General features: G+C 46.9%; 1 protein-coding gene across 1 annotated transcript; it reads left to right on the top strand.

Moving 5' to 3' along the window:
• Nucleotides 1-5295: 5295 nt before the first annotated feature.
• LOC146042939 (indolethylamine N-methyltransferase-like) lies at nucleotides 5296-10740 on the top strand. Its single transcript, XM_083163226.1, has 3 exons — nucleotides 5296-5485; nucleotides 7432-7639; nucleotides 10186-10740. Exons 1-3 carry the CDS (start codon nucleotides 5332-5334, stop codon nucleotides 10622-10624), a joined length of 801 nt encoding a protein of 266 aa, XP_083019352.1. The 5' UTR covers nucleotides 5296-5331; the 3' UTR covers nucleotides 10625-10740.
• The last annotated feature ends 2295 nt before the right edge of the window (nucleotides 10741-13035 follow it).

Below are 13035 nucleotides of genomic sequence, written 5' to 3'. Positions count from 1 at the left end.
TGCTCACTCACAGACACCCCACACATAGACTTTGGCTAGGCAGTGCATACTTTCATTTCATTAGATCTGTATTTGCTGGGCTTTGCTGTACATTTAACTATAGATTCAGTAATTAAAGATGCAGTAAATTAGCCTTATGTAGCTGCTGGGCTCTGTATCAGTGTGTTACACTGGGCTCTGTCTGTCTGTGTGTTACACTGGGCTCTGTCTGTCTGTTACACTGGGATCTGCCTGTCTGTGTGTTACACTGGGCTTGCACCCAGCTAGAAAGAGAAGGACAGAAAAGGAAGAATCTAACAGGGGAGAGAGAAGGTGAAGATTTTAGAAAGATTTAGCAAAAGATAGAGAGACAGCATAAGATACTTTTTTTTAGAGAGTGCTGCAAATGCAGCTCTTGCCTTACCAGCTTCTTGAACAGAGGGTGGTCACTCTAAACTCGTGATCATTCCTACCCTGTCTAAACCCTCCCCCTGCTCTGATAGGCCTTGTGCCCATCCTCATTACAATAGCATGTGATCAACAGCAGAGTGTACCCTGGGAGAACCCTCAGTGGTTTATGTCACCTCAGGCTTATTCAGCCTTCTGTGTTTCTTTCAGGTGGTACAAAAAAAAATGTAAAAAAGGGTGTGAAAATACCCTTTTTCACGTTATTTAGTAAAACTAAAGGTGCGTACACACGGGGGGGAGATTGCAAACACCTTTCTGCTCAGATGTTCCTGATTTCACCGCAAAAGCTGGGTTCACATTGGAGTGAGAGGGATTCGTTCTGATGTTGGAACAATACCCCAGCAGCGCGGATTTCCAGAAAACCCTGGTGATGTTAATGAAGAACGTAATGATCATTGTTCTGTCCTTCATTAACATGTACAGATGGAGACGACCTCTTAATTGCGGGGGCTGGCATTAGAATTGCCAGTCTCCGCAAGCTGCCAGGCCCCGCCAGCTGCCAGGCCCCGCCATCCATCGGAACAGGGCATGCGCACGAGACAGTCGCGCACCCCGTTCCGTCAGAGCTCTCCGTCGGTCCCTGCTGCCTCGCCACCGGTCCCCATCAGTCGCAGCCGCCCCCCGCACCCCCCCTAACCCTGCCCGTCTCCTTGAAGTGGAGACAGGTAGGGTCCCACCGCCCAGCCGCCGACTGACTCTGACGAGTCTAATGAAGTCCCTTTCAGCCAGTGCTCGCCAGCGGGGACATTCTGGTGAGCGCCGGCATGGAATGAGAGGGTTCCATCTGTATTAGGACACATGCGATAACCTGTCGGATGAGTTTGCAGAAGTGCGCATATTGCTCAGAGTGTAGCCCGCTGTAGGTCAAACCTCAGATGTATCCAGCTGGGGTATGGGACAATGGGTCGACACTATTAAGGATGACATACATTGAGTCGACCACTGGAGGTTGACAGGCCTTAAGTTGACACATGAAAAAAGCTTAACACGCCTAAGGTCGACAGGATCAAAAGGTCAACGCAAGCATTAGGTCGACAGTCAAAAGGTTGACATGAGATTTTCACATTTTGTTGAGCCGACTAAGGCATGGCGCGGGAGAATAGAATAGCGCAGTGAGCCATGCAAGGGGACGCAGTACACCGATACAGTGTCCATGTCGACCATGTCAACATTCAGGGGGGGAAATGGGAAAAACCCATGTCAACCTTTTGACTGTCGACCTTCCCAATGTCAACCTATTGCTTGTGTTGACCTTTTGATCCTCTTGACTTAGGTTGACCGAAGGCCTGTCGACCTGCAGTGGTCGACCCAATGTATGTCAACCTTAACCCCTTGAGTGGTATGCCCGGAAATTTTCCGGGCTCAGCTGCGCTGCCGCAGCGGGCTGTCCCGGAAAATTTACGGGCAAACCACTTTTTGCATTAGGTGCCCGCCAGTGGTGCTCCACTGGAGCACCACTGGTGGACTACCTTTACGGGACCCCCGTCACCCCCCCTCCCTCCCTCTTGTCGCCCCCACTCCCTCCGCTCCAGCGATCGTACGCCGCCGGAGCTCCCCTGCCGCCAGCCGCCAATCACTATTTGTATCAGTGACGTAGGCGACAGGCTCGGGGATGGTCGGCGCGGCTCGGGGTGATTCGGATGAGTTCAGGCATCCGAGTCCTCCAGAACGGCCACAAAATATCCCCGAGCCAGCGGCGGCAGCAGAGCTAACTAACGCTGGAGCAGAGGTGAGGGGGGGGGGGGGGGGGGCGGCGGCTTCCCACTATCTGTGGTGGGTTTTGCTGGGGCAGGACAAACCTGCCCCAGTAGGTTTGTCCTGCCCCAGCAAAACCCACCACTCAAGGGGTGACATTCTATGCTATGCGCTAAATGCGCATGTTTTATTTGCGCACCACATCGCCGCAAATCGCCTATTTTAAAATCGCATTTTTCAGCCTAAATGCGCATATTTAATGTGATGTGCATTGGAGGCTGAAAAGTGCGATTAGGGGCGATTTGCAGCGAAGTGGTGCGCTGTTTTTAGTCCTGAAAATGTGCGATTTTCATGTCTGAAAATCGCACATTTGCAGGACAGCGCAAGGTTGTAAAAAAAAGAACCGAGCGCGGGGTCCCCCGCCCGAGTCTAACCAGCCCCGGGCTCACTGAGCCGGTGCTGGTGACATAAAATCAGGGTCCCCGACAAATAGGGGTCCCCTTGATTTTATGAAACCAGCACCGGGCTCAAGGTCTGGCGCTGGTTCCCAAAATGCCACAGCCGGGGGGAGACATTTTATACAAGTCCCCCCGGCCAAAGCATTAACCCCCTGGCTGGTCAGCATGGGCAGGGGTCCTGGGGAAGTGGGGACCCCCCCAATGAAGGGGTCCCCCCCCTCCAGGACTTACCAGCCCATGCTGATAGTCCGGGGCTGTCCCCGATGCCCCTGGGCGGGGGGCATCGGGCTGATGATTTGTGTAAAAAAAAGAATGAAAACTATTGTTTTACACTGGCGAACTATGAGTCCCAGCAAGCCTACCCCGCATGCTGGGACTTGGGGAACCACAAGTCCCAGCATGCGGGGCATTAAAGGGCCCGCTGGCACTTGTAGTTCTGCAGTGTAAAAAAATAGTGCACAAAATCACACTGACACCCTGTAAAATAAAACTTTAATACACACAAAACACACACACACTGATACTTACCTACCTTGAGCCCGTAGGTCGGTCCCTGGATCCTGGGTCTGTCCTCCGGGGCTCCAGGGCAGAAGAGTCCGGTTCCGGGTCCTTGGTCCTGGTTCCGGGGCTGGTCCTGGGGTTTTGGGGCTCCTGGCGTGAAGAATCCAGGGTCCGGGATCCGTGGTAGTCCCCAGGGGTACCTAAGGAGGAAAATCCAACTCACCTGCTCCCCGGCAGCGACCTCCGGTGACAGCGCTGCTCCAGACTGGTACCCGGCTTGCAGGAGTTTGTCCGGCGCTGAGATGTTTCCTCTTCGCCGTCTCTGCACAGAATGATTTCTCGGCCAATCAGGAGCCGAGAAAGTCGGCTCCTGATTGGCCAGAAATCATTCTGAATACAGACGGCGAGGAAGTAACATCTCTGCTCTGGATGCGCTGAGATGTTACTTCCTCGCCGTGTGTATTCAGAATGATTTCTGGCCAATCAGGAGCCGACTTTCTCGGCTCCTGATTGGCCGAGAAATCATTCTGTGCAGAGACGGCGAAGAGGAAAGATCTCAGCCCCGGACAAACTCCTGCAAGCCGGGTACCAGTCTGGAGCAGCGCTGTCACCGGAGGTCGCCGCCGGGGAGCAGGTGAGTTGGATTTTCCTCCTTAGGTACCCCTGGGGACTACCACGGATCCCGGACCCCGGATTCTTCACGCCAGGAGCCCCGGATCCCCAGGACCAGCCCCGGAACCAGGACCAAGGACCCGGAACCGGACTCTTCTGCCCTGGAGCCCCGGAGGACGGACCCAGGATCCAGGGACCGACCTACGGGCTCAAGGTAGGTAAGTATCAGTGTGTGTGTGTTTCGTGTGTATTAAAGTTTTATTTTACAGGGTGTCAGTGTGATTTTGTGCACTATTTTTTACACTGCAGAACTACAAGTGCCAGCGGGCCCTTTAATGCCCCGCATGCTGGGACTTGTGGTTCCCCAAGTCCCAGCATGCGGGGTAGGCTTGCTGGGACTCATAGTTCGCCAGTGTAAAACAATAGTTTTCATTCTTTTTTTTACACAAAACATCAGCCCGATGCCCACCGCCCAGGGGCATCGGGGACAGCCCCGGACTATCAGCATGGGCTGGTAAGTCCTGGAGGGGGGGGACCCCTTCATTGGGGGGTCCCCACTTCCCCAGGACCCCTGCCCATGCTGACCAGCCAGGGGGTTAATGCTTTGGCCGGGGGGACTTGTATAAAAAGTCTCCCCCCGGCTGTGGCATTACCCTGCTGGCTGGTTGTGTCCGGTGCTGGTTCTTAAAATACGGTGGACCCCTAGTCACTTTGTCCCCCGTATTTTGGGAACCAGCGCCGGACCTTGAGCCCGGTGCTGGTTTCATAAAATCAAGGGGACCCCTATTTGTCGGGGACCCTGATTTTATGTCACCAGCACCGGCTCAGTGAGCCCGGGGCTGGTTAGACTCGGGCGGGGGACCCCGCTCTCGTTTTTTTTTTTTATTTCACCATTTCTTTTATTTTTTACAGCAGAACCCTGCACGGAACATTGCGATCTGTGCAGGGTTCTGGCTAATTCGCCTAACAGACCCAGGTCTGAAATAAGTGCGAAAATTAGTCACTTAAAAATGCGATGTGCAAATGCGCATAGCATTAAATAAGCGACTTGTATACTTTTCTGTGCGAAAACATCTGGATGCGATAAAAATGCGAATTAATCTCGCATTTTTATTCACCAGACCTTAACGCACATAATATGCGATTTCAGCCCCTGTGCGCATCCCATTAAATCAACGATTTAATGGGAAAATGCGATATCGCCATTTTGTGGTCTAATTACCGCAAAATAACGATACTCGCATAGCATAGAATGTCACCCAAGGGGTTAATACTGTCGACGTAATGACCATATAACTTCAACTGGATTCTTAACATCCAGCTGGAGTTATAAACCAATAATATCATAAATGTAACTGACAGAGGTCTGGATAGACTGATATTGCAGTTATTTATGGGGATTACATATTATTAGGAAATGAATGTGCCATGGTTGCTGGCATGGATTGCAAAATATTCTAACTAGTAAAAATAGAGTGAAAATGTAATGTGCTAAAATGAGCAGTAGTGAGATTACTGATTAACAGATTTGTTGGCATCTCTCCCTATGATGGCAGCAATAAAAGGAACCAGCCACATCAAGTAGTCCCCTATCGCTAGAACACTGTATCACATTACAATGGCCTCTGAATTCACCGGCACGCAGGTGTACCAGGATAATTTTGATCCCCAAATTTATTTAGATACCTATTATGGTGCCGTGTCGGGAGTCTTCATTAAAGATGGATACCTAAATTTCATTTCGAGAAAACTGCACAAAGCTTTCACAACAGGTAACTATTGCCAGTACTACTGTACTATCCCAATGGCTAAAAATGGATTCTTTTGAATTCATTTACTGCTCATTCCAAATAGAGGAAGATGTAGGAAGTAGGATGTAGATGTAGATTTAGTTGGCTGTAGTCCATTGCTGGAATGTTCATTTTTAGTATAGATTTCTTTCCTACACCCATTAAGTAGGCAGTAAGATGATGACTTATCATACAACAAAAGAACAAATGTTTCTAGTTCTTCCTTTAAAGCCTCAACATCAGCTGAGACAAAGGACCTAATTCAGATCGGATCACAGGACAAATTTATTCTCAAAATGGGCAAAACCATGTGCGCTGCAGGTGGGGCAGATGTAACATGTGCAGAGAGAGTTAGATCTGGTTGTGTTCATTATTTCTGTGCAGGGTAAACACTGGCAATGGACTACAGCCAAGAACATTCCAGCAATGGACTACAGCCAACTAAATCAGATTTTTCAGCACGTCCTTAGCAGTATCTGCAAGCTGGATACTACATAGGGCACTGCTTGATAAAACAACCTTTTTCACCTGATCTGTGGCTTTGAGTTTGGACGATATCACCATGGGAACCCACATTGACCACTTTCCCTCAAGCATCCCTGGCATGCAAAGAATTTCAGCCCCAGCCAATGTACAGTAAGTGTAAAAAGGCATGGCTAACATGTGCAATGCTTTGGGAATGTACTAACTGTAAATAGGTTACTGAAAGATCTGAAGTAAATATCTGTGTTGATAGTGATGATGATAATCCTAATGGCAGTGAAAATTAACTGTTCGATTTGTTGCATTGCAACAGGTCTTATTAAAGCTAAAACTAAATGTAATGTGTGGACTTGTGCCACCTGTCCATGTTTATATTCTAAAAATAATGCTTTCCAAACTGTAATATTTAAAGGATAAATGCGGTGAAATTTAATAGGATGAAAGATTCAGGAAGTGAGAAATCTCCATTTTTTTTAAAGCGGCAATCATTTACACTTCAAAATCAAACTGGTTTTGCAGTGTAAATGATTGCCGCTTTAAAAAAAAAGCCTGGAGATTGCTTAGATTCTCTCACTTTTTGATTCTCTCACCCTATTGATCTGTATTACAGGTGAATAGCTTATACAGTATATTACAGAAGGGAACAAATTGCTACAATGTCATATAAATAGCTACACAACACAAATGTGACCCTTGATTTGTTTGAAATCTGAACAAATCTCTTTTGGGATGTCATGTATAGTATATGCGAAAAAATATATAGCTGAGCACTGAAGTCTTTAAATTCTATAGATAAAATGTAATAGGATGAGAGATTCAGGAAGTGAGAGATTTCTGAATCTCTCATCCTATTACATTTCTCCCTATACAGCCTGCTTCTTAAATTAGTAAATAACATAGAAGTTGGCTTATTAATTGTAATAAATGTGCTGTGATTCAAAACCTATAAGGAGTTTACATATAATCATATTCATATCACTTTCAAAAGAGGGGTCCAGTGTATTTTTACACTGCAATTTAGATTTCAGTTTGAAGAACAAACCCCACCCAAATCTAACTCTCTCTGCACATGTTACATTTTCCCTGAACAAGTTTGTCCAATGATCCGGTCTGAAATAGGCCCTTTGTCTCAGCGTATAGAGAGGCGGGGGAGTGTGTGTGTGTGTGTGTATGTATGTGTGTGTGGGTGTGTGTGTGTGTGTGTGTGTGTGTGTGTGTGGGGGGGGGGGGGGGGGGGGCACCCATTGGGCCCATGGAGGCAAACAGGATGATTTTAGAGGGTTGGCAATGAAGTCAGGAATGTTGCAGATATGGAAGACCTAAGATATCATCCTGGAAAAAAGTCTTGAATAAAGAATGCTTATCGTAATATGATGTATTTTCCAGTTTCTCTGGTTTCATGTTGTTTTTGTGCTACATTAATGTCTACTTTGCATCTCCTAAAGGTGGTGTTAGAGGAGACTCACTGATTGATATTGGCCCCGGTCCTGCCATTTACCAGGAATTGTCAGCATGTGAGGCGTTCAAGGAGATAACGGCAGCAGATTTTACTGACCGGAACAGGGAGTACCTGGAGAGTTGGAGGAGGAAGGAGACTGGCCTGTTTGACTGGACACCTGCCTTAAAATTTGTCTGTGACTTAGAGGGTCGTAGGTATGCAATGTAGTTCATATTATGGTCTCAATTACAATTGGATGCACCACAATCTTTTTTTGCACAACTTTGAACTGTTAAGAAATGTAAAGAAATATGCCATACCCATATTATACACGTACCTGCTGCCTTGAGCAGTGGCATGCGGTGGGGTGAGGCAGGTGAGGCACAGCCTTTCCTGTCATACTAACGTATATGCTGGAGTTTTGACTTTATAAAGTATTTAAAAAAAAAGCAACTAATATACAAAAAAATTCTTATTTTCATTATTCTAATCATTTTTATTGTCAAAACTGGAGTAAAAAGTCTATGGCAGGTGATGCAGTGCAGCACCTGGCTACCTTTTCTGCGCATCTCTTATCAAAAAACTTCACTGCACATGCAGTGGCGTAACTATAGCACCACAGCCCCCGCCACCGTGGGGGGGCGCTGTGCATGTGGGGGCGCCGGGGGCTGCGGTGCTATAGTTAAACCCCCCCAATCCCCCGCAGACTTATCTATTGCGCTGGTCCCGGCGGTTCCGTTCTTCTGCTGAGGACCACCACAAAATGGCCGCCCCCATATAGCACACAGTTCTCTGAAACTGTCTGCTGTATGGGGGCGGCCATTTTGTGGTGGTCCTCAGCAGAAGAACGGAGCCGCCGGGACCAGCGCGATAGGTAAGTCTATGGGGGATTGGGGGGGGGGTTTGCATCGGCGGCGGGGCGGCAAGGCAGGGGGGTAGGGGTGCTTGGCGGGGCAGTGGCGAGGGGGGGGCGCCCCCCCTAACGGCGGGGGGGCGCCCAAAACGTAGCTACGCCACTGTGCACATGTGTATAATGCCGGCATGTACCCCATGGCTCATATATTGTGTGCAAATGTAGCTCTGGTACTTGTCAGGGACTCAGTCATTTACCTCACTGCACGTCCCTGGCCTTGAGTATTAATGCCGTATGTCTGTGCAAACCAGAAATTCTTTTGCTATCAGCTTTTAACAATAATATACTGCATATTTGTGTGTCTAGCAAATAAAAAAAAAGGCAATATGTTGATATTTTATTCCAAACATTTAAGCTGTCATCCTGTCATCAAAGGACTCCAATTTCAGGAAAAAGGCACTCACCTCTAATAAAAAGAGGGTAACATCTATATAAGAGCTGGCTTGTGAACCACACCCTACAAAGCCTTTTATAGCCTAGGTAGAAATAGTTTTAGTGAAAGTATTGACAAATTCCATGTTTTATTTACAAAATTGAACTGTGCTTGTGTACTAAAATGCATCCTCATACATACCTCCCAAAATCTTGAAAGGCATAGTCGGAACATTACTCAAAAGGGGCGTGGCCTCAGAAAAAGGGGTGTGATTCAACAGCAATGCTGCTATCATGAGCCACACCCCCATTCACAGTCACTAAGGAGGCAATGCACAGCACTCTGTAGAGAAACACTGCTTCCTCTCCCTGTTTGATTTACATATCTCTCCTGTTATCTCTCTCTCACTGTCATGCCCAGGACATGCCAATTCTCTATACCATGCCACCCTTACTTCTATGCATACTTGCAGAACAACATTCATTATTGTAGAACAATACCTCAACCAAGGCAACAAACCGGATCTCTGCAAAAATTAAGCAAAATCTAGCAAATAAATAAATGGCAATATGTACTGTACCACCTAGTGACAGTAAAGGAAATCACACTCAAGACAGACTTTCAACAATTCTTATTTATGCGCACATCCTTCAGTGCTGTTCTTTCACTCTTTAGTCATTTTTTATGAACCTCATGTCTAACGAAGCTTCAAACCCCTGGGGTCTCTTTATGGCTAATAACTCCCTCCTCTGCCCACCTATACCTCAACTACCCTCATCATTTTCTGCAACTGAGTTTGCCACCAACTTAACACTCAAAATTGACTCCACACATCAAGTTCATCCTACCAGACCCTCAAAAATCTCTCCCACTCTCCCCATCCTTCCAACCTACCCCGACTTCCTTTCTTAGTGTACAGTATCTAGAGAGGAAATCATGGTGTCATCCAGTCCTTCCAACTTAACCCTATCCCCTCTCTTCTCCTCTACTGCTCTCCTTCTGCATGTTCCTATCTTACCCACCTCCCCTATCCTCCCCCTCTTATCAGGCACTGTCTACTCTGCATTCAAACATGTCCTTGTCTTTCCTATTCTTAAATATCCTACCCTCGATCCTTAAGGTGCACATATACTGGTACAATAAGGCCCTTTTTCACGAGATTGTGATATATATTGCTGTGACGGATCTCATGAAACTGGCATATCGCAGGTGGTTTAGGTGCGATTGCAATGCCAGGCATGCTCCCGTGTGCCCCACATCTCAATTGCAGAGCTCACTGGCTGGCCTTAATATTTCTAGCAGCCTGTGGCCCCTGCTGAGATTGCATGTGATACATTGTATGCAAAAGGACCACATACAATGTATCATATATGAACATTTTATAGTTACACCACTGCATTCAAATATTACTGCTTTGAGTCGGTACATCTTACATATGTGCTAATGCTAATTGAAACTAATATTTTTTCCAATAGTGGGAAGTTAGGTGAGAAGGAGGAGAAACTGAGGAAGACACTGAAAAGAGTGATACCATGCGATGTCACCAAGAGTAATCCTCTCCATCCACTTGTCCTACCTAAAGCTGATTGTGTTCTAACTGTGGGATGCCTGGAATGTGCCTGTAAAGATGAGGCTGCTTATGGAAATGTCATCAAAAATCTGTCATCCCTGCTGAAAATAGGAGGCCACCTGATCATCGGTAGTATATTGGGAAGCACTATCTTTAAATGTGGCACAAAGCAATTCTCACTCATAAACCTTAGTGAGAAATTTCTTAGGAAAGTTATAACAGATACTGGGTTTGTCATTGAAGACCTAGAAGTTCTCCCGAGAGAATTTGATAAACCTATGTTTGATATTTGCAATCATACCTCTGGTATCTTTATCCTTGCACGCAAAGTCAAAGATGTGTAAATCAGAGAGTGCAATAATATCCACAGACAAGCAAACCTGAAATTATGTTGCAATTTTTTCTTGATGCCAGAAGGTGGCAGTCATTGCTTCAAAAATAAAGGTGAATGTCATTCAAAGCTGGAAATCTTTATTTGTGAACTTTGAAACATGAATACAAAGTTTAACTGCAAATAATTTATAGTTGTCCTAAAATTTGCATTAATGGTAAAAATAACATTTTAAGTATATTATCATAATTCACTTACATTTGTTCCTTTTTGAGTTTGTAATTGTCACATCGGCCACTAATAAATCATTGGACAGTTACTTAAAACATGTCTAATCCAGTGGTGGATTTCCCACTGGGCACTTAAGGCATCTGCCTAGTGGTGGCACTTGGTATGGGATGGCACACCGGGCTGATGAGGTCAGGTTATTTGTTTATCATTACATCTTATTTTTTTTTTATATTTTGTTTTGCAGCTGTCAGGCATTGTGGTCCTGGAGGTGATAGTGGGGGAGGTTGGTGCTGCTTTGTGGTCGGTAGCTGCCAATAATGTGCTTAGGGGTTGACTGACCCCCAGGGTTGCCGACTCTCCCAGAATGGCCGGGAGTCTCACGAAAATCGGGACCCCCTCCCGGCCCCCCGGAAGGGTGGGCAACCCTCCCGGATTCAGGGGCAACCCCCCCCCCCTGCGCCCCGAATCTCGGCATTAAAATGCCGCAATCCTCGGGTCTCAGGGGAGGGGACGGAGCTAAAATGACACAATCGCATCATTTTAGCCCCGCCCCCTCCCCGGAGATCCGTGAATTTGGCAATTTGTCACCATGGGGGCGGGTCTTAGTGACGTCACACTTAAGCCCCCCCCCCTGAGTGGCTGCTGGAACTCTCCTCTCCGGGCTTCTCCCGGAGAGGAGAATTATAAAGTCGGCAACCCTGCTAACCCCTACATCCACCCCTTTCTAGACTACTGTTCCCACATGTGTTACAGGCCCTTTGGGTAAACTACTCCACATTTTCTCTCTCTCTAAGGCATGATACATATCCCCCTTAGATTATATTTATCAATCTGTAAAGGGTGGAATATTTGTGCTAGTGTAAAAGTGTTAGGAATGGTTAAACAGTACAAACACACACATATCTATGCCTTGCTCTCTCTTACGCCTCTCTCATTCTCTCGTTCCCTCTTTTTTCATGAAGAGCTCTCTCGCCTTGACCAACTTTCTCTCCTTTCTCCCTCTTTTTCTCTCTCTTTTCCGACACCCTTTTCCTCTCACTCCTATGGCTCTTATGCTCCTAAGGGGCACTGTAGTGACAATGCACTATAGTGCTGTGGGGCTCACAAAGTCGTAGTTATGTCCCTGGGGCCAAGAAGTAACAATATTTGAAAATAGAGCATGATATGAAGAGAAACATGTTAAACACATACCCTCCAACTGTACCGAATTTGCTGGTACAATACCGTTTTTAACAGTCTGTACCAGCAAATATAGATTGTACAGAATGTACCGGTTTTCTTCCCCATTTCGGTCAGTCACTTACTGGTGCGCATAATTTGTTCTCCTCCTGAATCCCAGGTTCCGCTCATTGTCAGCCTGGGGCGCCGGCTCTCTCCCGTTTCCAAGACTGCATTGTGGGCCGGCCCCGTGCGTCATAACGTCATGACATCACGCGCCGGCACCGCGCACTCAGGGGTAAGGCAGTTGTCTCAGCCCTCTGTCTCCGCATGTACAGAGAAACTTGTGTGTGCGAATCTGCGTGAGGGTTGAGTGGGGTGCGGTGGCCAGCGGCGCCCGTGATGGGGGAGATCTTCTCATCGGAGACCGCCTGAAGCACATCAGACTCGAGCACTCACTACACTGCAGCAAGTAGGTGGCTGCACTTTGAATAATATTATTTTAAATCTCCTCACTTGACTCTTGGCACCCTTGCAAGAGCCTCGTGGCACCTCATGGCTCCGTTTTTCAGAGAGGAGACAGGCCAGGGACACCTGCATGGCACATACTATGGCCCTTATTCAGATCTGATTGCAGTACAAATTTGTTCTCAAAATGGCCAAGATTATTTCTACACTGCAATATAGATCGCACTTTGAAGAAAATCCCACCTGAATCTAACTCTCTCTGCACATGTTATATCTGCCCCCCTGCAGTGCACATGGTTTTGTCCATCTAAGAAGGAATTTGCCTCTAAGAGTGAACTAGAATAAGGACCATAGTTTTGCCCATTTTGAGAACAAATTTGTACTGCGATCCGATCTGAATAAGTGCCAATGTGAGAATGGCTGCTGCTCCTCTCTGCACTGAGTTCACTACAGGGGAAGCAGCAGAGGGAGCTACTGTGGAGCATCTAAATACTCTGGTTCTCCTCCTGTCCTCCTCTGCTGGTATGTGCTTTGTTTATGTGTTTGTGTATGTATCTTTGTATTCTA

The sequence above is a fragment of the Crinia signifera genome, chromosome 19 (assembly GCF_055691185.1).
Source record: "Crinia signifera chromosome 19, ASM5569118v1, whole genome shotgun sequence".
NCBI lineage: Eukaryota > Metazoa > Chordata > Amphibia > Anura > Myobatrachidae > Crinia > Crinia signifera.
This window is presented reverse-complemented; position numbering and strand designations above follow the sequence as displayed.

Coding starts and splice junctions, on each gene's coding strand:
- LOC146042939 (XM_083163226.1), top strand. CDS start 5,332: ATGGCCTCTGAATTCACCGGCACGCAGGTGTACCAGGATAATTTTGAT. Junction 5,486..7,431: donor GCACAAAGCTTTCACAACAG/GTAACTATTGCC, acceptor CATCTCCTAAAG/GTGGTGTTAGAGGAGACTCA. Junction 7,640..10,185: donor TGTGACTTAGAGGGTCGTAG/GTATGCAATGTA, acceptor TTTTTCCAATAG/TGGGAAGTTAGGTGAGAAGG.